This window comes from Trachypithecus francoisi, unplaced genomic scaffold (assembly GCF_009764315.1).
Source record: "Trachypithecus francoisi isolate TF-2019V2 unplaced genomic scaffold, Tfra_2.0 Lachesis_group1, whole genome shotgun sequence".
NCBI classification, from domain to species: domain Eukaryota; kingdom Metazoa; phylum Chordata; class Mammalia; order Primates; family Cercopithecidae; genus Trachypithecus; species Trachypithecus francoisi.
The window spans coordinates 92,200,564-92,226,078 of record NW_022681454.1 but is presented as its reverse complement, the minus strand read 5'-3'; the positions used below and the strand labels follow the sequence as shown (position 1 = coordinate 92,226,078).

The 25,515-nt window shown below is 34.9% G+C and overlaps 1 protein-coding gene across 1 annotated transcript in view; it reads right to left on the bottom strand.

Annotated features, from left to right (window-relative positions):
- The window catches only part of GRID2 (glutamate ionotropic receptor delta type subunit 2), a 1,540,711-nt gene that overhangs the window by 336,503 nt on the left and 1,178,693 nt on the right, over positions 1–25,515 (bottom strand). The window contains exon 9 of the mRNA XM_033214833.1: positions 22,794–22,895. Coding sequence (XP_033070724.1) covers positions 22,794–22,895 — 102 coding nt within the window. The remainder of the gene's footprint in view (positions 1–22,793; positions 22,896–25,515) is intronic.

Here is a 25,515-nt window from a genome sequence, read left to right as displayed (position 1 = left end):
TAGTCCCAGCTACTCAGGAGGCTGAGGCAGGAGAATGGCGTAAACCCGGGAGGCAGAGCTTGCAGCGAGCTGAGATCTGGCCACTGCACTCCAGTCCGGGCGACAGAGCGAGACTCCGCCTCAAAAAAAAAAAAAAATAATAATAATAATAATAATAGTTATGAACTTAATGATTGCATAGGTAAATAATAGATGTGGCAAAAGTACTGTCCCAATGTATCTGTTGCTAAAAACTATTATTAATTCTTTTACATTTTTAACTCATACTCTCTAGACTAATCATTTAGTATGCTAAATGGTTATATTTCCTTAATATGTTAAATTTCTTTCTTGAAATGACTTTAATTCTACCTTTTAAGTCAATCTCTAGGCACACAATTCCCTTGCACAAGTCTGTTGTCAAAATCTGTTCCTAGCAATGTCACCTGTAATTGGTTAAAGATACAGAATAGAAATGGCTAAACTAAGGGGACTTTCAAAATGAATTAATGATGAGCATACCTTTTAAATTTTATACTCTAAATAAACTTTTATTGCATCCTATCATTCATCATCTAGATCAATGTTTTTAAAGCTTTATTTTTAAGCTGTATTACAGATTTGGACCATTACTCATAAATTCTAGCTCAGACTAGTACTCTATGAGTACAACCAGCCAATATACTGGACAGGTAAACATAGCAAAAGAAATTTGGTAGAAGCTGTGGGAACTATAATAGAAAAGATACTTGTTCCTTCTCTGCGGTAATACTTAGCTTATTTTGATCACTTTTATCTATGTACCTGTCTCTAAAATGTATTCACTCATTGACTTATCCATGTAACATTCACTGAGTAGCTAGCTACTGCATCAAGGTACTACACTCAATATAGTGAGAGATATGGTATTATGTCATGGATATTACTCTCAAAATAATTATACCCTATTAGTGGGGCATGTACTCAATCACTGTGCTCAGAAAAATATAAAGAAAGAAAAAAACAACACACACCAGAACTGGTACTGACAGGACAACAAAGAAATACGGTAGAGACTAATAAATAAATAAATAAATAAATGAAAATCATGATTTTGGGAGTTACCAGCTATGCACTTTTTTAATAGATGAGAAAATTTAGGAAGAAACTCAACTCAAAGTCACACAATATGTTACAGAAGAAGGAGGCATCATAATCTGCCTTATTTGAAGCTTACCTCCTTGAAGCTCAAATTTTTTCCACCTATCGATAAAAATCCAGGACTGCGTAGTTTAATCTCAAATTGTAACACAATTTATGGTGGTACACTGGTAGAGGCTCCAGATTCCTGACAGAGAAAACCACAACCCTCTCTAGAAAAAGGTAACATTACTTTAGGTATAACATGATTCCATCAAATAACTTTTTGAATATGATCTTCAAAACAAAAATCAAAGAAACGTGGTGAAAAGAAATATTAGATTGGTGTAAAAGTAATTGCGGTGTTTGCCATTAAAAGTAATGGCAGAAACCTCAGTTACTTTGCACCAACATAATTCTTCAAAAATAGAACCTGCAGAATAAACGAGGAACAGAAATTGATCTCTCAAGAATTTAGATATTAGAATTTTCAGATACATATTAGAAATATTACATTAATTGTATTTGAAGAAATGAAGGGCAATGTTTTTTTTTTTTATTTGTCAGGAGACTGGAAAGTACAAAAAGTGTTGTTATACAGTTGAAAAAGAACTAAATAAATTTGAGAATTAGAAAAGACAATTACCAAAGTTTCTGTCATTAACATATTAGAAACAGAAACAGGTGAAGAAAGAATTCTTCATGACTGAGTCATTAACATATTAGAAACAGATGAAGAAAGAATTCACGAATTGCAATAGGTCAGAATTAATATCCAGGGTGAAGGAAGAATAAACAAGAGGATAGAAAATCCCAAAGCGAGAATAAATAGAGGAGGAACAGAAAGTGACGTGGTCTGATAATCCCAAGTACTGTCAGGCATATAAAGAAATAGAAGTGCTCGTATTTCTAGAAGTTGAACTAGAAATAGGAGTGAATAGCATTCACTCCTGCTGGATGTATAAATTTACAACCATTTTGAAAAAGATTTTGACTTGCCTAGTAGCGTATAGAGCTACTTATATACAAGTTAATATTACCTGGTTGTAAGTATTACATCGATATTTATCTAGTATGAAGATATGCATGGCTATGTCCTAGAAATTCCATTCCTTGGGTATGAATACAAAAGAATACTGGGCACCAAACTATATGTCCAAGAATGTTTGTAGCAGTCCTGTCTGTAATAGCTCAAATCTGGAAACAATCTAAAAATCCAAATGCCCATCAACATGGAAAAGATAAATATATTGTGGTTCACTGATGCTGTGGAATACTAAACAGCTTAAAATTGAAGTTAACGGAAGCCGTACCCTAATATGAATGAATGTTTAAGAGAATAAGTTGGTAGAAAAAAGCAATAGCGAAAGAAAGCTGAGTTTGATTCCATTTACATAACATTCAAAAATGGGTAAATTGACTGTATTATTTAAGAATTGGCACGTAGCTGGAGACAATCTAAAGAAAATAGAGGAAGTGATTACCTCTGGGTGGTTAGCCTCTGGGATGCTGCGAAGGATCTGATCAGAAAGATGCACCGAAGAGGTGGTTTCTTTGGTAATGACAATGGTCTGCTTTTCACTCTGGGTAGTGGTTTTTGGGTGTTACTTTACTATTTATTAATTAATGTTGCATTCTTTTTTCTGTGTACATGTTATATTGCAATATCAAATAAGGATAAAAATACGTTAACTGCGAACAGATAATGGAGGGCAACGAAGCCATATTAAAGTGTCTGCTATTTATTTGACAGGGAATTGAAGCTTTTGTGGAAGGGAAATAGGATAATAAGAAAGTAATTTTAAGAGTAGAGTGTAGAATGGATTATTGCAGGAGAGAGGATTAGGGGTCCTTTGCAACAGCCCAGATGACAGGAGATTATGGCTTGTACCTATTTAACATATATTTTCAAAGTGCAAGTAGATGGCTTTGAGTCTTCCTTTGTAGAGTCAGAAGGGAAAATAATAAATGATAAAATCCTGCCATTAGAATTCATTTTCCAGTAATTAGTTTCAAAGAGTATTAATAGGACTTGAGTCTAAATTGGTGAAAACCTGTCTGCCTATTAAATGAAAACAAATTGCAGATTATGATTTGCTGATCATTTGCATGACAGATTCTCTAAGCACAAGCCTCAGCAACTGGAACAAATGAAGCTTTCAGAGAATGTCTGTGGTTTATCAATCTAAGTGCATTAGCATGAGGATCCACAGACCTGCTTGTAGAAAAGGGTGTTTCAGTGGCTGATAATTTTCGTATTAGCAAGGATTTATTCACATCACTTGTTGGGTTATTAGATAATAACTTCATGATTCTGAATCTGTATTCAGTCACTTAAAAAATCTCATGATAATTGCTTAGTTGATTTATAACACTGTTTGCAACTTGCAGATTTTGGAGTTAATTCCTATATTTTAATAACTACGTGATATTGTTTGCTAGTGATGGCATTGGAAAAAAAAGCATCTGACATTTTTGATAGGTACAAGCTACAAGCTCTACTGCCAAGGCTTTACTGAGAGTTGTTTAGAGGTTTTAATATGCACAACTACAGAATGCTAGGAAGGCCAAAACTAAGAATTAGTCACTGGAAATTCTTTATAATTTTGCTCACATATGTAGCTCAAAGACATTAAAGAAAGAAGAGAATATTTCTTAATGGCTTAAAATATTTTTTCCCTAAAACATACTCCTGGCTGAAGCAAACAATAGTTTTCTTTATGCACGGTGTGAGCTTATATTTTGCTCAAGGATGACACATTCCATTTTGATATATGTGGAATTAATGGCCACCATTCTTCTTGGAAAAAACTCATTATTTTTTATAGAGCATATGTAAGTATTGGAAATGCTTACAAGTTAGGAGGGCCAATGGTATGGAATATGTTATAAGGAGATATCAAGACACCAGAATAGAAAAACAAAGTAAGGAACAGCACGAAAGGAAGAAACAATCTAGGTGTTGCAAAGAAAACTAATATCTGAATTTCATGGAGAGAAGGAAAGCATATCATTGGGATATGCAATGAAAACATTTTTAAAAAGAGGGATTGCAGGAAGATTTTATGAAGGAGCAAATGTTTAAAAATAATACATTAAACTAAGTTTTTAATCTTAAATGTTTTTACCAGACAAAATTCAATTATAAATGATAAAAGTAAATAAAAATACTTAGTCATCCTAACTTCTTAAATCCTTATATCTTCTATATTATTTTATATATCATTTCTATTTCTATTCTGTAAGCAATTATTTAAATACAAATATTTTAAATTGAGCATAAAGTTAAAGCTATTATTATGCAAGATGATTGATTTTTAAAATAAAATATTTGATTTTAGACATTTGCTTTCAACTAATGAAATAGTCACATCTTAGTGACTTAGAGGCTAAGTGGAGAGTGGACAAAACAATTCCTTTTTGTATGAAAGAATTTGAAAGTTGCTGTTAACTGGAAATACAAGGTCACCAAACACATTAGGCAATTACAATAATCCTGAGTACCCTAGTTCTCATTTGTCGGCTTTCCCTGGCATTCATTTGAAAATACATTTTGGAGACTAAGATTTTATGAACCACATGATCACCCTATAGGAACTGAAAAATACCAAGCTCTCAGACTGCTCTTTGAGTATGAGTGCTGGATAATGTTTTTTGTTGTTTGTTTGGTCCAAGTTTTCATTATATTAGTAAATTTGACACTTAAGTGAATCTTACATGTGTCTAATCACATGCATGAGTAAATTATATTCTATAAATATTTGTTGAAAGGTTTCTAGGGACAGAGTACTTTGCAAGTGTAGTTATCTTAAAGAAAGCTATCAAGAAATACATTCGAAATATAACATTGCAGCTGTAAGGACTGGCTGTACCAAATAAGAGAAGTCTGCAACTATTTAATGGAAGAATTTGGCAACATTTGACTTCAGAATGGTGACGATATTTACAAACACTGGAGTTGATGAATCATATTTCTGTTAAAACATAAAAAATAGTAATGATAATAAATGTCAACTGAAGCTTATGATATGACATTATCTGGATATAGAGGCATTTAATAAATGAAAACTAAAGCCAGTTAAACATTGGAATGTAGCAGAAAGCCACACGAATATTAAAAATAAAAAACATATAAAACTTGAAAATGTTTTAGGATTAGTGGCATTTCTATCCAAACTAATATTACTTATAGGGAAATAGCAGAAATTCAGATATTTATTCAGTCATTCAAAAGAGTGTTAATACCAGGCACACACTAAGAATACAGCAGTGAACAAAATGAACAACAAACAAACATTTCTATTCTTCTAGACCTACATTCTATTGGGAGTGACAGACAACCAACAAATAAATATAAACATATATTTATTTATATATGTGTATTATTTATATATACATATATAAATATATATATATTATGTCAGATGGTGATAGGTGCTGTGAAGATAAACAATGAGAACAAGGCATATGTGAGAAATGATTATACTTTCAATTAGAAAGCACCTCCGTAGAAAGAACATTCAGATGGAAGAAAGAGTAAGTACAAATACACCAGTTGAGAGTCTCTGACTTGTTTAAGAGACAGAAGAGACACTAGTGTGGCTGGGACCAAGAAAGCTAGAGCTAGATATTTAGGAAATATCTGAGAAGCAATGTGTTTGGATGGAGTAGAGCTTCACTAGAGTCTTTAGGCCATTATGATGATGTCAGCTGTTACTTTGACTGAGATTGGAAGCCAGATGGGCTCTGAGCAGAGGAGAGACATGATCAGATATATTTTCACAGTTTACTAGACAGTTGACAGTTACTATTGACAATAGACTGGAAGAGGCAAGGAAAGAAGCTGGGAGATCAATTAGGAGTCTTTTACAATAAATCAGAAGTGACTTGGCAGTAAAATGGATTTAATAAGATGTAATTGGATTCTAGGTAATTTTTGAAGGTAGAGCTGATGAAATGTGTTGACACATTGGATGTGGGGTTATAAGAACTTAGGAAAAGTGACACAACACCATCTCATACCTCCTAGAGATGCTCAGTGGAGGCATCAGTCTTTGGAAGAGTGTTAACTTCTGGGACTGTCCTTGACTGTTTTTCATTTGGAGTATGTGTCATAATAATTCTATCAGACGAACTAAAGCTTTCAATCAATAGACTAAAGTCCTCAAGGTGAATGTTCAATATGGAACCAAAGACAGTATTCTGTAAAAACCTGCAGCACTGAATACAAAATTAATACACATTCAAATTTAATGGAGGAAAACATTAAAATGTATACTTTCTTTTTTATCCCTGCATAATTGTAACTTAGAATTATTTAGAAGAGAAATAGTATTCATGAGAAGAAAAAACAATCATTAAAGTCACAATGTTTAAAGCTTAAATTTTAAAAGGACAAAGTTTAACAGCAACCATTGACGGTGAATTATTTATTGTTTTGCTCTCTTAACATACCTTTGGGGAATACAAATTAAAATAACAAGAACTATTTAATTTATTGCTTATCTGACTGGCAAGGATAAAAATAAATGTCAATGTTTATCAGCAAGCATGTGAGAAAGTAGACTTTCTTATGCACTATTTATGTGAATTAAAATTAGTGAAAGTTTTCCAGAAAACAAATTCACAATAAAAAAGTGAAAGCCTCAACGCCCCATCCAAAAGTGGGCAAAGGATATGAACAGACACTTCTAAAAAGAAAACATATATGTGACCAATAAATATATGAAAAGAAGCTCCACATCACTGATCATTAGAGAAATGTGAATCAAAACCACAATGAGATATTATCTCACAGCAGTCAGAATGGTGATTATTAAAAAGCTGGGAAACAACAGATGCTGGCAAGGCTGTGGAGAAATAGGAACACTTTTACACTGTTGATGGGAGTGTAAATTAGTTCAACTATTGTGGAAGACAGTGTGGCAATTCCTCAAGGATCTAGAACCAGAAATACCATCTGACCCAGCAATCCCATTACTGGGTATTTACCCAAAGGATTATAAATCATTCTACTATAAAGACACATATACATGGATGCTTACTGCAGCACTATTTACAATAGCAAAGACTTATAACCAACCCAAATGCCCATCAATGATAGACTGGATAAAGAAAATGTGACATGTGACAAATATACACCGTGGAATACTGTGCAGCCATAACAAAGAATGAGAACATGTCCTTTGCAAGGGCATGGATGAAGCTGGAAGCCATCATTCTCAGCAAACTAACACAGGAACAGACAACCAAACACTGCATGTTCTCACTCATAAGTAGGAGTTGAGCAATGAGAACACATGGACACAGGGAGGGGAACATCACACACTGGGGCCTGTTGCGGGGTGGGCAAGGGGAGGGAGAGCATTAAGACAAATAACTAATGCATGTGGCGCTTAAAGCCTAGATGACAGGTTGACAGGTGCAGTAAACCACAATGACACATGCATACCTATGTAACAAATCTGCACATTCTACACATGTATCCTGGAACTTAAAGTAAAATCAAAAAAAAGAAAAGTGACTGTAAATTTTCATATTATCTCATCTAATAATTGTACATCTAAGTAATTAATCATAAATGAGCATAAAAATATGCACAAGTATATATTTTTAAAATGTTCATTGCAAGTTATCTAGGAAGAAGTTGAAAACAATCTAAACGCCCTACAATCAGGGATGGATTTTGTTTTGCTTTAAGATATGTGGTCTTGTTATGTTGCCCAGGTTGTAGCACAGTGGCATAATCTTGGCTCATTGCATCCTCAACCTCCTGGGCTCAAGCAATCCTGCTTGAAACACTTGAGTAGCTGGAAATACAGGCACACACCACTATGCCTGGCTATTTTTTTTTTCTTTTTTTTTTGAGATGTGTCTTACTATGTTGCCTAGGCTTGTCTCAAAGTCTTGGCCTCAAGTGATCCCAAAATGCAGGAGTTATAGGCATGAGCCACAGAACCCAGCCTGGGAGTTTTGTTTTTAAGTCTATCTGTATGACACAGCACAGCACGTTGCTCTGTCAACTTCAGTGTCTCAATGCCCTGTTACATAGTTATCTACACAGAGTTGGACCATAGGTCATTTTTTAAAAAACCAAGAATAGCATTTTGAAGTTCGGGGTTGGTTTATTTTTTCCTTTCTTTTTTTTAATAGATTCAAAAATCTCTCTGTAAAGACATTAATTTGCATTTCAACATAGTTCAGGGAATGAGAAGTAAAACTGTCAAGTTGCAGTTAGAAGGCTGGGAATTATATACAACCCTAGATAAATTAAGAGACATTTGAGGCAGCTGTAGAAATTATTCACTAAGTGGCTGAAAAAACTATTGATCACATCTGTTAAAAATATATATTCACAGCCAGTCGCGGTGGCTCATGCCTGTAATCCCAGCACTTTGGGAGGCCGAGGCGGGCAGATCACGAGGTCAGGAGTTCAAGAGCAGCCTGGACAACATAGTGAAACCCGTCTCTACTAAAAATACAAAAATAGTCAGGCATGGTGGCATGTACCTGTAGTCCCAGCTACTCTGGAGGCTGAGGCGGGAGAATCGCTTGAACCCGGGAGGTGGAGTTTGCAGTGAGCCAAGACCATGGCATTGTACTCCAGCCTAGGTGACAGAGTGACAGAGTGAGATTCCATCTCAAAAAAAAAAAAAAAAAATTGATTCAATGAAAAAATACTCATTTGCATAATGCTAAATGGGAAGAAAATATACAAAGCTATCCACAGTGTGTACATGTTTAAAATTGAAAAAATAATAGTAGCAAATATTCATATGGAACTTAGTATGTGCTGGGTACTGAAAAATTTTTTGTGTGTGTTCATGCTCAATAGTTTTATGAGTTTGGAACCTCAAGCACCTCAAATTTTATAGATAAGGGAACTTAGTTAAGTTTAGCTACTGGTAGACACTAAAATATTAGCAAGTAACTTTTTGATGGAAGAATTATTTATGATTTTGCTGTTAATTTTTGTTTTCCGTGTTTTCTGTTTTTTGTCATTAAATATAGAATACTTTTTTCAATAGTACTTGTGGATAATGTGGAAGCAGGAGAGAGAGGCTAGGGTTGGAAATAAAAAGTCGTTTATAACTTTCAAGAAAGTAAATGAAGTCATTCAATAAAGTATAGTGAAGGCCAGGGATGAAACTCTGGAAGAAGAGAATCCAATGAAGGAGGTAGAAGGAATTGAGAGGCCGGGCACGGTGGCTCACGCCTGTTATCCCAAGCACTTTGGGAGGCCAAGGTGGGCCGACCACCTGAGGTCAGGAGTTGAAGATCAGCCTGACTAACATGGTAAAACTCTGTCTCTACTAAAAGTACAAAATTAGCCGGGCATGGTGGTGCATGCCTGTAATCCCAGCTACTCGGGAGGCTGAGGCAGGAGAATCACTTGAACCCAGGAGATGGAGGTTGCAGTGAGCCAAGATCACACCATTGCTCTCCAGTCGGGGCAACAAGAGTAAAACTCTGTCTCAAATAAACAAACAAACAAAGGAATAGAGAGGTCAGAATCAGAAGATGTTGGAAGATGCAAGAGAGGACAGGGCTTCTAGGAGTAAATTGCCAGTGGATTCCAATGGAGGTGAGAGGTTCAGGAAGGTAAGGCCTGAAAGCATGCATTTCATTTGTCATGTAGAAGATCATGAAGATATTTTGAAAAGCAATTTGTTTGAAGAAGTGAAAATAGAAGCCAAATATCAGTGATTTGAGGATAAAAATAAATGACAAAGTGAAGACAATTGAAGAGTCTGAGACATTTACATGCAAAAAGAATTGGTAAAATAAAGGAGATTCAGAGCCAAAGATTGTTTTTTACCTTGGACATATTTCAGGTTAGAGGAAAAAGCAAATAAAAATAACAAAAAGCTTACTTTATGCCTGTTATCATCCTTATCACTTTACATTCATTACCTCATTTAGTTTTTCTTTCTTTTTTTTTTTTTTTTTTTTTTTGGTATTAGTATTGTCATTTGCAAAGGAGAGAACTGAAACTTGAGGGTAGAGTAGATAAATAATGTGAAAGTATATAATATAGTTCACATAACTTGACTTAGAATATTGTGAAATTTTCTAAACAAATATTGATTTGATTATGGAAGTCAATCTACTTGTTTTTTATATCTTTGAATTTGCAAATGACTCTGTCAATCTCTCTCTAAACTTCTAGAGACAAGTAATAAATCTGTTTTCAGAAGTAAACTATGTAACACATCTTTGAAATATTTACTCATTGTTTAGTCTAAAAACAATGCAGTTTCCAGCTTCCAAGAAGAAAAAAATTTGAGATTACAAAGCTAGTAAGAGAGACTGAAATTTGAATCCAATGCCATCTGGTGCTGAAGTTCATATTCTGGACCATTAATTGAGACTGCCTCCATCAGTATATGGGTACGCTTGTATGTATAGAGCATGGTTGATAAAGAACTTGGGCTACTCTTAGTCTTTGACATGGTCGTGTCAAAATCTCTCTCTCAATGTGTGTGTGTGTTTCTTTCTCTTTCTCTCTCTCTTTCTACTATACCTAAAAAATGTTTTATATCTATAATAAATCTAATTATACTTTCTCTTTTTTTCCTAGCCACACTTCAACTTTCATCAGCCTATTGAAGGAATCACAGTTTCAGCATAAAGATTAAAGTGAAAATATTTGAAATCTGATCTGACTTTCCCTTATCTAACTAAAGCTGACACGACCCCAAATACAGCTGCTATTAACTCTCCTCCAAGAGCTTTCTGCTTATTCCAGGAAGGAGATCAACTACACATTGACACCCTTGCCACACTTCCCTTCCCCTTTTTAAGTTGCTATACTAATCTTTACCTCTGGGTATTCAGGAAACTACTCATTATTGAGTGACTTCACATGCATGTGTAGATTAACCTTTTCTTTTCCCCTATTAATCTGTCTATTATCAGTTAATTCACAGGCCCTTAAATGTAGGAACCTAAGTGAGTAGAGGAAATGTTTTCCTCCCAATGGTATTAAGTCATTTTCCCAAGCGAAGAGTCTCCTCCCTAAAAGATGTGGAGAGAACAAGGTATGTAATTATTTTGCTACCCCTACTCTATACTCTTTGTAGATACTACCCTGACTATTTCAGTCACTGGCCTGGCTGATCTAAGGTTTTAAGAATAAGGTGACAGGTTTTCTATTTCTAGTGAGATGAATGCTTTCTGAGGGATGTACCCTTTTCTTTTGATTTTATTATGAAGCGCAGTGGGAAACTTGAAAGAAAAGATCTCCTGCATAGAGGGCAGAGACATAAGAGTAGAAAGCAGAAAGGTGCTCATATGGAAAAGCAAGAAACAAATCTGCAGGAATTTACAAAAGAATGTGAAGACATCTGAACTTAAAGCTACAAAGGCTTTAAGTTTCTGTGTTTCACAATAAGCATATAAAGGAATATTACTACATATTATTAAGATTAATAAGGCACATAAAAATGACCTCTGTGCCAGCTCTTATCAGAAGGACTGTGGATCCAGACTGTATTACTGAATTAATTATTAGCACATATATAAAGAAATTAAAGGGAGATTCCTGTATTTTACTGGAAAACATAAAGATGCATATTTCTATTGCTATATTTTATTGCATAATAAATTGAAAAGCTTGACCTAAAATCAGCCCTTACACTTACCCTGCCTATAAGATTCTGCTTTCCTGCCTAGATGAAACAAATGTCACTTGCGAGTGATTAAAAAAAAAAAAGAAAAAAAGAGCATTGCTCCTATTTATTATTGTGTTTCTCAGCTTATGTTCCAGGAGTGTCACCAAATGTAATATCACATGTATCAAAATGCATCTTAATTCCTGAGACTGATGACCAAAGATCATTCTTAAAATTATGCAAGTATTCATAAAACAAAGGAGTGATAATTTTCAAACCCTTTGTTTTTGATGAGTGATCTTTTAAAAAATTGTCCTTCACTTTTAAAAAAGTGAAAGACCTTACTTTCAAATGCTAATCAGCTGCTTCTTTATTCCCCAATAGACTTCAGACTACTGGGCCTCAATACTGCATTTTCTTGAGCGCTTTACTGACCATGGTCTTGGAGATTACATTTGGTTCAGAACACCATAGTAGCTTGTTATTTTTAATTGAATTGCAAAGTACATTACTCTACATAAGAATCACTGGGAAAATCTTTAGTCTGAATATTTTGTTTTCCCAATTCAAAAATCATGCCACTAGCAATGGTTAAAAATAAAAATGAAGAAGGAGAAGGAGGAGGAAACGGAGGATGAAGAGGAGGAGGAGCAGGACGAAGATGAGGAGGAAGAGGAGGAGGAAGAGATCTTCCAAACATGAAAAAAAAAATTCTGAAAAATTGTAAAGTTCATTTGCTCATGCTAACTTCCATCACCTAGAGAACCTGAAATTTCTTGCTGAACAATTTTAAACATTCAAAGATCACAAATTCAGTTTCAAGCATTATGGACTTTTTTGTTTTTAGCCAGGTTAACATAATACTTGGAAGTTTACCTGGAGATGCTGTAAAAATAACACCTTAAAACCAAAACCTCTGTATTTCGACTGATCAATAAAAATCCCAAGGAATATATTACCAAAAAGTACACAATTACCTTCCTTCCCTTGATCAACTTTTCCATTTCTGGGACCTCCATACAGTATGATGGGTCTCCCCTTGATTATCTTCCCACCTCCCAGAAGGAGCTGAAAAATAGTATGTTCACTATACCAGAAGCTGACAGATGAGTAAACAAGAACCAAATTTGGATGCTTTTTGGAGATATCTCTTCTCATTTCAGACTCCCCTAGAGTACCATGTAATGCAATGGATAGTGATTTGATCAATGCTTCTCTATTGGTCAAAATCTCTTACTGTGCCTTTGAAAGAAGCCAAGTTCCAGTTAGGGACTTACTTTTCTCCTTGGTAAGGCTATCATCGAAGACTGTAGCATTTTGGGACCGACTGGAAAAGCATATGTGATTTGTCAAAATTTATTTTCTTTTGTGAACTGAAATACAATCATGACATTGCAACTTTAAGGTTGCTTTTCTCTACTCAGCAGGAAGATTTCCAAAATGTAAACAAGAAAAACTTTCTGTGAGGTTTTTTCATCTGTTTACCCAATGCTAATTTATGTCAGCTATGAAACAACAAGAACATCAACATGCTCTTGGTGCTCAAAAGGGGAAGATGAGCGTGCATCTTCGTAATAAAAAGCTGGACATTTTGGGAGGTCGGGGAAACATGTAAAACACTGAAATAGCAAGGTGTGTGGGAGTATCCTACTTTATATAGATATTTAGATATTCACCTAAATTTCTATCCATTACTACACAACTCAAAGATAAATACACATTTTCCACATTTTCTTTTGAATTATTGATACAGCACGATCTCCCCAAATGAAACCTTTCTCAAAAGTCTCTACATCATGTGTGAGCTCTGGTGATTGTTCTGATTCCTGTCATTCTTTGCCCACGCCTGTAGAATTTCTCTCTAGCATTGATGGTCTAGTACTCAGGCAAGATTCACATTTCTGCAAATAGTTTCCTGCACAGCTTCCTCTCATTTACCACATATCTCAAAAATGAGATAATATGTGCCAACCATATCAGCTTTCTCACCCTCTGATCTCTACTTTGTAAACTAAGTGAGGCTGACAAGTTCTGTTTTGGATCCATATCTTCATGTCTCCAGTATGAAAATTGCCAGCAGCCAGGAAGCTGGGATAATTGTTGGGATCATTTAGTTGCTTCCAACCTTTTAGGTATCAAAGTCTATTTCTACCAATTGACCAATGTCTGAAAAGGTTTTTCCATACTTGGCTCAGTTTTATAGCTCTTTGTGGCAGGAAATTAGGCCAGTCCTTGTTAGAACCATCATGGCTGGGAGTAAATAAGATAAGGATTCAATGCTTATTTTTAGCATATTTGTAACTTGAGAAGTTATTTAGTAACTCTATCCTAGCCATATCAACAAAATGCAAAAAAATTAATAATCTTAAAGGTTCAGTAAAGACTAGAGAAAATACTAACAATGAGATTTATTAGTAAGCTAGCTGGTAATGCTATCTGTAAGCTTTAACAGTTACTAATGTGTTCCTTTGTAACTCTGAAATGTAAAATCTATTTCAGTAGCATCTCTCAAGTTTTTATATTTATATGTCTGTTTATTTCTGAGGAATTTTGTGTAGAACTGGTTTTGTCTTGTTGTGACTATGTTGAAACTCCTGCATTATCAAAAGATGACTTAAAGCTTCAAGGACACCTTAACATTATGTTTTCATTCAGATGGAGTGGTACACTGCATTTCTGAAAGTATATAACATAGTTCACATAACTTCAGTTAGAATATTGTGAAATGTTCTAACCAAATATTGGTTTGATTATGGAAGTCAATCTACCTACTGTTTTTATATCTTTGAATTTGCAAATGACTCTGTCAATCTCTCTCTAAACTTCTAGAGACAAGTAGTGAATCTGTCTCTAGAAGTAAATTAGATAACACATCTCTGAAATATTTACTCATTGTTTAGTCTAAGAATTCAAGTTCCAGCTTCCAAGAGGAGAAAAGTAGGGTCACGCATGGCTACCGCATATGCAATAGTGATACTCACACACCTCTATGTGACAGCTATCATTTCAAGAATTGGTGTGATGCAAAAGAACAAGAAATTGTCAAGCCATTGTCATGCATCAATTCTTATGATGATTTTATTCAGTCAGCACTGAAGTGAACACATATGCTAGGGTTGCTCTAAATTACGTCATTTGCATAGGCGATTTTTCTTTAAGTGTCTGTTTGTAAAAATCATATTTTCCCACATTCACATGAGTACAATCAAAAGAGACAAAACAAAATATGTATACAACACAGAGCTATGTCTACTGATTACACTGTTTCAATAATAAAAATGAGTACTATTTTACCTAAACTTTACACTGGATCAGAGTTGTAACAATGTTATTTTTAACTTGATGAATATTATTTACATCATACAATGTTACCTTCATAGTCACAGAGAAATTTCTTACTGAATTATCTTTAAAGGAACTCTTAAAAAAGAAAATACATTACACATAGGCTGCTGGAATTTTCTGTATTTCAATTTTACATACTTCAGATAATATTTGAATTTACTTTTAGGATACTTTAAATTCTTGATAGAATAACATACCTACATACTTTCGCATATACTCTTTCTAATGCTGGACATCTCTTCCCTCTTATCTGTGCTTTGATAATCCCTGCTCATCTTTCAAGATGAATTTAAGTATCATCTTTTAAGCCTTGCTCACTGCCTTACCCATAAGTTAGATACTTCTTTCACGCTCTCCCTTAACAGTCTGTGCATAAGAAGAGTGGACACATATCACACTTTTTATTTGCCAAGTTCTGTTAGAAGGTTTTTGTTCTTTCCATGTACTAGTTATTTGAATTTTTATATTTATGAGCTTTATGAGGTAGGTAATTTATATTATCTCCATTGTACAGATGAAGAAATAGAATCATAGAGTTTAAATACCTGGCCTGCATTCAGAGGTAGGAGAGGTGGGGATTTAAACATAGGCAGTCTAGGGAACCAGACTCTTTCTTTCTTAAAGAGTAGCTCTATTCAAATATAATTCATATAATATACAATTCACCCATCCAAAGTGCACAATCCAATAGCTTTAGTATATTCACAAATATGTGCAATCATCATTGCAGTCAGTTTTATAACTTTGTTATCAGCTCCCACTCAAAAGTGCCACTCTTGTTAGCTGTCATATCCCAGTCTCCAAATCTTTCCCAGACCTGGCAATCACTCATTACTTTCTGCCCCCATAAGTTCTTATAGACTTGTCTATTCTGAACATTTCATATAAATGAATTCATATTATACATGATCCTCTGTGACTGGTTTCTTTCCCTTAGCATGCATTCAAGGTTCATCCATGTTGTACACTGTTATCAATGTGTAGTTTCATTCTATTGCCAAATAATATTGCATTTTATGGTATACTACATTTTATATATCCATGCACCAGTTGATTCTGGTTTTGGCTGCAATCAACCATGCTGCTATGAACATTTGAGTACAAGTTTTCATATGGACATATCTTTTCATTTCTCTTGTGATTATATATACAGTGGAATTGGTACATCACATAGTGACTCTACTTTTAACCATTTGAGGAACTGCTGGACTGTTTTCTGAAGCAGTTGTCCCATTTTACATTCCTACCAGCAATGTATCAGCATTCTGATCTTTCCACATCCTTGCCAACATTTGTTATTATCTGTTGTTTTCAATATAGCCATCCTGGTGGGCTTGCAGTCATAGCTCATTGTGGTTTTGATTTGCATTTCCTTGATCGAAAACTATGCTGAGCATCTCTTCATTTGCTTACTGACCGTGTATATAAATATATCTTCATTGCAGAACTGTTCAGATCTTCACTCATTTTAATTTTGCTTATATTTCTTCTTCATATTGAGTTATAATATTTTTGTATATGCTAAATATCATTTATGAGATATATGATTTGCAATTTTTCCAGAGAATGTAAACTTTTTTGTTAGTGTTGATTTTGGTTATTTCTTTTTTCATTTTTGACATCTCTGCTTATTTTGCTGGGGAGTGGGTCCATGGAACTCCTCATTTGCCACGCCAGAAGTGAAACTGCTCCAGGAACTGTATTCTTAACCACAATGCTATCGTGTGTACTTCCATTGTAGGATTATTGCCTGGCACTTATCATACTTTATTGTGACTTTAAGTTTATTTTAGATATCATCCCCTGGAAATTTCCCCAGCCAGAGTTGTCATTCTTGCCTGGAGCCCTGAACCAAACTTTATTATTTATTAACTCCTCCAAAGGAGCCCTCTCAAGACTGCTGCGGGAGCCACCAGAGCTTGCTGTCAGCTCCCTTCCCAGCTCCTTGCTGTGAGGGCTTGCACAGTGGAGTCTCTTGTCAAGTTTACTCACCCAACCCCTAACCTTGCCTCCAGGTTCAAGAGGCTCAAACGCTGAGACCTCAGAAAAGCTTGAACTTTGAGGTAGCGATGAAAATTCTGAAAGTCTCTAAGTAGCAACCACTTGGACAATATCCTTAGCAAAAAAAATAAGGACAGTAACATTTCAGAACTATCACTGGAGGCATTTGTTTAGTTATATATTAAAATATAGAGTCTATTTAAAGCTAGCCTGGAATCAAACACAATTTGTATGAGACAATATAATTAATATATAAACTTTTAGATATTTTTGAAAATCATAATTCAGGGTGCTTTTGTTTTTCGTGCTGGGTTTTTTTATGTGCATTTTTCTCTAGGAAGTACCAGCTTCACTGGCAGAAGAGTTCCTCTGGTCCTTGTTAGCAGGTTTTCAAATTGAGGTAACAGTGACTGGGCCTAAAACTCATTATTCTGCAGTTTATATTTGTTTGTCTGCCTTAGAATCCTCCAGACAATCTCCCACAAAAATCTGAAGCTTGATGACAATGAATAATTAGACTTTTATGATCACTCGTGCTTTTTTTTTTCTTTACTGACTTTACACATCATAGTTTTACTGCAGAGATAATGTATGTAGAAGCACTGTTCATTTTGCTACCTGCTTTCACATAGTTTCATACAGTTAATATAGTAGTAACCCTTTGTGATTGGTTTTATTATTCCTCTTTTACAGATAGAAAAATTGAAGTTCAGAATAGCTTCTTGGTTTCCATTAATTCAAAGATCAATTAAGCAGAAAAACTGGTACAATACTAGAAGTCATACCTTTCGACAGCAAGTTCGGTGCTTCTTGCAGTGTATGCCAAAGCTTCTAAGTATAGGTGTGTTAAATAGAGGAGACTTGGTGAAATAAAGGCAACAAAATTGTTTGAAGTACTTTGAATGAAAAATAAATTACATATTATTTATTCCTTTGTTAAAAGGTATATTAAGAGGAAATTAAGTACATTGCTTCACTTCACACTGATGTATATAAATAACTAAATCTAATCTTCATTTTTTTTTTTTTGTATTTGTACAAATGAAGACTCTGGTGCCTATATATCAGTCACAATGTCCCTTGGGGGGGAAAAAAAAAGCAATTCCAAAAGGTGAGACTAAATATTTTTTAGGAGAAAGAAATTACTCAAAATGATAACTCAGTAGGCAGCTGTCTGCTGAAGCCAGGAAAACAATCCTTCCTTTGGTGAGTTGCTTAGAAAAACCTACCATTCTCTCAATACATATTTTAGATATTGCTTTGTGGTAATGGTTTAAGATAAGCGATCTCTGTGTATTTCCTATCTCTGTGTATATACTTCTATGACTGAGGCAACAGTTTTAATTTAGAAAGTAATTTTTCTCATTGCTATTACTGTCCTATGTTTTCTAACTGGTATATTTCCTACTGTCTTTTCTTTTGGAGTTTTTCTTTAAAATAGTTATTCTCTTTGTGTGGCTTCTTGCCCAGTGATTTTGAATTTCCAGGAATATCCATTAACTTAATTTGTAAAAATACCATACATTATTTAATCTAAAATGTTTCCTATTGTAAGATGTGCAACTATTTTACACATCACTAATAAAGACAAACATGATGCTAATTATAATTGCAGATAGAAGTTGAAGTATGCGTCCTAATTTTAGAGATATTAAAATATGAAAAACTATGTTATTTTAATTTATAAAATACAGAAAAATCGCTATCATAGTCTTTACCATAGACTTCCAGTCATACATTTATATATGAATTCAATTTATCTATTGAATTATTTTAATGGTAATTCTAGGCAAATGAATGCTGCATTGTGTATTTAATGGAGAAAAACTGCACTGCAGTTTTTCAAGACTATTTTGAGAGCTTTAGAAGATACCTTGCAAGAATCAAACTCCCTGGATGGGTACGGTGGTTTGTACCTGTAATCCTGACACTTTGGGCAGATTACTTGAGGCCAGGGTTCAACACCAGCTTGGGCAACATAGCAAGCCCCTGTCTCTGCAAAAAAATAAATTACCCAGGCATGGTGGCATGCACCTGTAGTCCCAGCTACTCAAGAGGCTGAGGTGGGAGGATTTATTGAACCCAGGAGTCTGAAGCTTCAGTGAGCCATGATCATGCCACTGTACGCCAGCCTGGGTGATGGAGTGAGACCTTGTCTCAATAAAAACAAACAACAAAAATCTCTCTAAAGTCAGGATCTTTGACTGCTTGTGTGAATTCATGAGTGAATGTATGTTCATTAGGGATGTCACATGTCTGTTTTAAGGCCAATCAAAGCAGGTAAATAAGAATTACTAATCAGTGAGCTCCTCCAAAATTCCAATTTATGGTTCTCAGATATCTTATACTTGTTGCAGCATAGCTTCTCATGCCTTTTTTTATTTATAACCAATTCCTTTCCATTTTATTATCATAAATATTATGATTATATTTATAACTCAGTGATGTTTCCAATAGTGTTTTTGTGAATTGCCATGAAAACAATTGAATGACTTAATTGGTCATTTATCGGTCTCTACATTGTACAACTCAGGAAGTTAAAAGGGGGAAAATCTTCATAATTGCTTTGTAGTAATACACTTGGACCACTTGGTAAGAAGTAAAGATCAGTGGACAAATTATGGAAACAAAGAGATTAGAAGAGACACCAAGCAGTAGAGCCTGCTTTTATTCTCACTCTTTTTTTTCCTCCATTTCTAAGACATATTTCGGTGGCTTTGGTGATGGTTGAATAGAAAGAAATCTATATATGAAGCAATTTAGGAAAATTCTCCTAAGTTATCAATCCAACATATGCAATCCTCACATCCAATAATTATACCAAATTTCATTTATACCTAACATGAGTCCATTCTGATTCAGAAGGCAGAATATCAGAGTGGCTGAGGACATGGCTTGTGGAACCACGATCTCTGAACTTGAAATTTATGTCTGGATTCTGCTAGCTTATGGAGATAAAAATTTAGTTAACTCTTATGTACCCTACTTTTACCCTTATAATGTAATTAGTACCTCTCATATTAAATTTTATAAGAATTAAATAAGTTAATATATATGACTTTCTTATAATAGGTCCTACCAAATGGTAGATGGTGCTGGTTTTTCCCTGTTCTTCTTCTGGATTCACTGGGGGCTTCACTGCCTTGCTCTGTGTCCTGAAAGACTAACTTTCATTTTCTTCATTACTTAGGCTCCCATGACCTCTGACTTCTGGTTGGATTTGCAGTTGGAGACCGTGAAAAGAGATAGACAAGAGGAGTGAGATCAGGGTATCCCTTCTTCCCGGTTCCTCATAGCCTGATTTTGGTATTGGCAGTGATTCTCTTTCCGTTTCTGCACTGTAGCTCACTGCTACTGTGAATGGGGGTCTCTCTCCCATGGTTCTATCTCTTGCTTTGTCTGATAATACTGCTTCTTCCCCATGCCTTATCAGTCTTCATGCAAGCCAAGGCTTTCTGTGCATCTAGGTCCTGGTGATTCAGCACTCCTTGTTGATTCCTTTAACACTATTTACATCTTCATCAATAATACCTCTATTTCATTAATACCTTCAATGAACCACTTGAGAGCACCACTTATTTGCCCGTGGGATCACAATCAGTAGAGTGCCAAATTGTGTAGTTTAAAATAAATATGAGGTTATTTCCTTCAAGTCAATAAAGCATCAACAGTCATAAGAATGGGAATTTCAAAACTTTGGTAAGGAAAATCAATTTTATTAACCTGGTGTAACTGATAATATAAAATTTCTTAAGAAAAGAGGGAGTGGGTAGAGCTGAGACTTGATTTCAGTTTCAATAGAAGAAAGGAGGAAATACCTTCTTCCAGGGTCTGTACACAATGGTCCTTTCCCTTTTCTCTTCTGGAAAGTGTTGGACGTAAATACTTGGAATATAAGAGGGTGGAAGGTTGGGTTTAGGTGACAACATCTAGTTGAGTATAGATCAAATCCTAGTTGCAGGGTTTAGTGAGGTAAAACATGAAGACTTGGGAGTTGCTGGGTGGGCTGAGGGGAGAGTGGTTCTCAGTGTTGAGTAGAAGAAGCTTACAAGGCTGTATAACTAAGAGCTAGACCTGAAAAGGCACTTGTAGAAAATAAATAAGGCAATGACTGGTTTCCATTCTCACAGTAGTTACAGAAAGACACAGGAAGCATGCAAAATTCTTAAATACAATGATTGTATATTGTACTAATGTAGTAAGTGTAACAACCTGTTACTCAACTGGCACCCAACTGATAAGTCCACCATAGAAGACACGGAAAGAAAAACCACACTGCTTCCATATCTCCAGTCACAAAACCATATTCAACATCTGTGCAGGGCTAAGTTTGCAGGAAATAGAGATTAAGAGTCATGAAGGTGAACCTGGGGTATGCAGGCATTAACATTGTGTGAGGTGCTACTACTTCATGAACAAAAGAGTAATTGTTTTACTCAGCCTGGAAATGTATTTAACATAATTGTGCCTACAAGACTTCCCAATAAAACTCAGACTTAAGCATTTTCAACTCTCAAGTCAAACAAAATTCTATAGACACTTCAATTCTCATACTTATCACAGTAGGACTGAATAATGTATCCTTAAGAGGGAAGGGGTTAAGGTCTAGGATCTGACTTCCTGAATTCGAATCCTAACTCTGCTGCTTCCTATCTGTAAAACCACAAGGCTCAGGTAATACTTACCAGAGCACTTACCACACATAGAACCACTCCATGCATGTTATTCTTCAATTTCTTGTTGGTTCATATATTTATGAACATTTTACAGATAATAAGTAGCAGAGTTAGGATTCAAATTCAGGAAGTCAGATTCTAGACCTTAACCCCTTCCCTCTTAATGATACATTATATATATTTCAACTTCTGGATGTCTCTGTATTTGTCAGTGTCCTCAGTAATCAGCACTGAGTCTGGAATACAGTCAACAATAGATGCCGATTAAACAACAGCTTCCCTTTGAAGTAGGTTCTCAGGAGAAAAAGATTCTTAGTTAATATTTCACTCTTATAGAATGTACATTTTACCAAGTCTACCATTGTTTGGCATGGTCAGGGTTATGTTCATTTATAGTTTCAATGTTCACTATATGTTCTCTATTTATGTTCACTATAGTTTCAATGAAAGAAGGCCTGAGACATACCTTTACTTTATCATGTGTAGAAAACTGTAGAAGGATGGAAATTGAGCCTAAAATGTCTAAGAAAATTCCTAACACATGCACTGTAATTAAAAGTCTGGGCCGGGCGCGGTGGCTCAAGCCTGTAATCCCAGCACTTTGGGAAGCCGAGACGGGCGGATCACGAGGTCAGGAGATCAAGACCATCCTGGCTAATGTGGTGAAACCCCATCTCTACTAAAAAATACAAAAAACTAGCCGGGCGAGGTGGCGGGCGCCTGTAGTCCCAGCTACTCGGGAGGCTGAGGCAGGAGAATGGCGTAAACCCGGGAGGCGGAGCTTGCAGTGAGCTGAGATCCAGCCACTGCACTCCAGCCTGGGCCACAGAGCGAGACTCCGTCTCAAAAAAAAAAAAAAAAAAAAAAAAAAGTCTGCAAAACTGTGATCCTGATTCACATAAATTGAAGCCTGTAAAATACGACCATTAAAAAATCTTAGAACGTGTATTTAGAATTGTTAAAAGCTCTTTTAAGATTATGTCATCAGTTAATAAAAGAAAGAATTGTAGGATAAAGTAACCAGCAAAAGTCAAAACCACAAGGCTGAGATAATACTCACCAGAACAGTTACCACACGTAGAACCACACCACGCATGTTATTCTCCAATTTCTTGTCAGTCAGTGACCCATTCAGACCTGTGACAGGATTCCAGCACCCAAGCTGAAAGATAAGACAGCTTTGGTCATTTTTCTGTTGGAAGAACAGTCCCATCACCTCTGTATAGCCCTTATGGAGAACTATGTGATAGCTCTTAGAATAATTGGTATAGAAAGAGTACTGCACAGGTTTTCTTTTTAAATAGGAAATGAAGTTATTAGAAATGCCATTTCTTGCATTAAATATCATCATATGGCACATGACAGTACCCAACGTGCTTTAAGAGGCTCATTGAGGACAGTTTACTTAATGAGGAGTTATATATACACCAATCACTAAGTCCCCGTAATGCACTAATTGGAAAAATAATAGCACATATAACTCTAACATAATGTCTATTTTAATATATCAATTACCATAAGTTAGATTCTCTAATAGTTTCAATGGTTTTAATTTGATCTTATATGGCTTTTACTGGGAAAATAGACACTTTTTTAATATGGTTAGAAGGAGAACTGCTTGTATTTGAAGAAAAAATCATGTATATGGCTTTGTTTTCAAAGTATTCATAGCACGTAAAACAATATGATTTGCCTTTTTGTCAGTGTTATCAATTTGCTTGGAATATTTTGGCAGAGCCTTTCTCTTAAAGTCTTACAATGACTCACTGCTCTTTACTCATCCAAATAGTGGTTCAGTTTTACGCTCTTACGTAGGTCTTATCTCTTGGAATATATAAATCTGAAGGCTACCAGTTTTTAAATTACTGTCTGTATATCTGAATGGGAAAAAAATTGATGACTCTCCATCACAAATAAGGAGAAAAGAAAGAGATGATTTGACTTGAATTAGCAGATAACTGTTTACAGACGAAGGCTGCAGAGAGAGAGAATGTTGTAATGCACATCTTGGGAAGAAATGTCGTATTATTCATCCTGAAACCAGCTCCATGAGCCTTCACATTCTGCATGTGCAAACTTAAAAATGTAGCAGATCTTTAGTCATATTCAGAGACCGTTTTGATTAACTGAATGGTCGTAAGGACAAATGGTTATTTATGCTGTTTCCTCCTGATGACTATGATTTATTTCTTTTTATTGCAGTTTTCCTGTAGCTTCCAAAGTCATCTACATACTGGCTGGCAAGTCTTCCCTACAAATAAACAATTTAGGTGCTTCTTATTAAAACCCAAGTTTCTCTTTGAGCTCCCCAAAAGGTGTTTAATTACGAAAACTAAAATGTACATAATATATCTTAAGAGAAGGGAATGTCACAGTATAAACAGCAGAGCCAGCTTTTTCCTTATTAAAATAATTTAGAAAAGGCTGCTAATTGTTGGTTTCAACTGTAAAAGCACATTCAATTCATACAATGATATGTCATTCTTAGTTACATAAAAAGCCTAATTAGAACTTAGATCCAATTAGCAAATCCAAATGTGTTGAAAGTCTAATTATCAGAGACATTGTGGTCCTCTTGCCAAATTTAAAACTTTTATGAAATTTCTTTTGAGCTTTTCTCTTCTGAGGTCAACAAAAGTCTGTCTTCAATTGCATTCCCTGATGTGTGCTTTTTCTAATTACTTCCTCAGGAGGATTTTACTTTCCTAGACCAAATAATATTGGTGGAAAAAGTAATCTATAACATTAAGTGAAGAGCTATTCCAATATGCTATCTCCACATATTACAACCATATAACTTAATTTTAAGTTTCACAAATAGCTTTTAGGATATAATCTTGTTCATGGTAAATATGTCTAAGCTGCCAAAGCACACACAGGAATTTCTTTTCTGTCCCCTTTAGATTTGTCTCTTAACTTTGGTGAACCTATTGTCAGTTTGTGTAAATAAATGACATCTATTAGCACCAACTTGACTGTACCATTTTGGTGTACTGAATAGTCAAAAATATCAGCAACTGGATTAACAGTGAAACTTGAGCCATTTGTTTCAACAATGCTATGGACAAACATTTATAAATATGTAATTTCCAGTTTCTTCAGAATGATGCTTTCTTTTAAACATTACTGAACATGGTCAATGGTTTTATAATTCTAAAGCACTCTAGTATTTGGAGGTTCCAAATAACAACAGCAAAAAAGTATCCAAGTAGGTAGAATAGGTAAATATATCTCATCTTCTGACCTAGGCAGTGACTTAAACATTATTTATACCATGTATAATATTTATTTTCATTTAAAATTTGTAATATTTAGCTAGACTCTCTCATATATATTATAAGACAATAATTTCTCTCCATTGCTTGACAAAGACTTTTCACCTTTCTATGTTCTCCTTTTGTTTTTTTCCATCTGACTCATATGTCCTTTGATAACAGTATTTGTACAGTTGTTCTTCTTAATAACAGCAGTCTAGATTTTAGGATTGGTAAGTTCCACTTACTTAACTTAGTTCTTCCTTCAAATGTACAAAGAAACTTTAATGTTTCCTAAATATTAGCTGTGGATGTAAAGAGCTAGGATGCTCAAAGACTGAATTTGGGAGTAAAGAATGTTTAGGATACAGATTATCTGGAAAACTAGAAATAAAGTACATTCTCTTATCACATATCATAATGGGGTATAACTAAGAAATTATTAAGGAAATAAAACAATACTTATTTCCTGTATTGATTACATTTTTGAATGCTGTTTAATACTTTCTATGTGTCAGCCATGGTGCT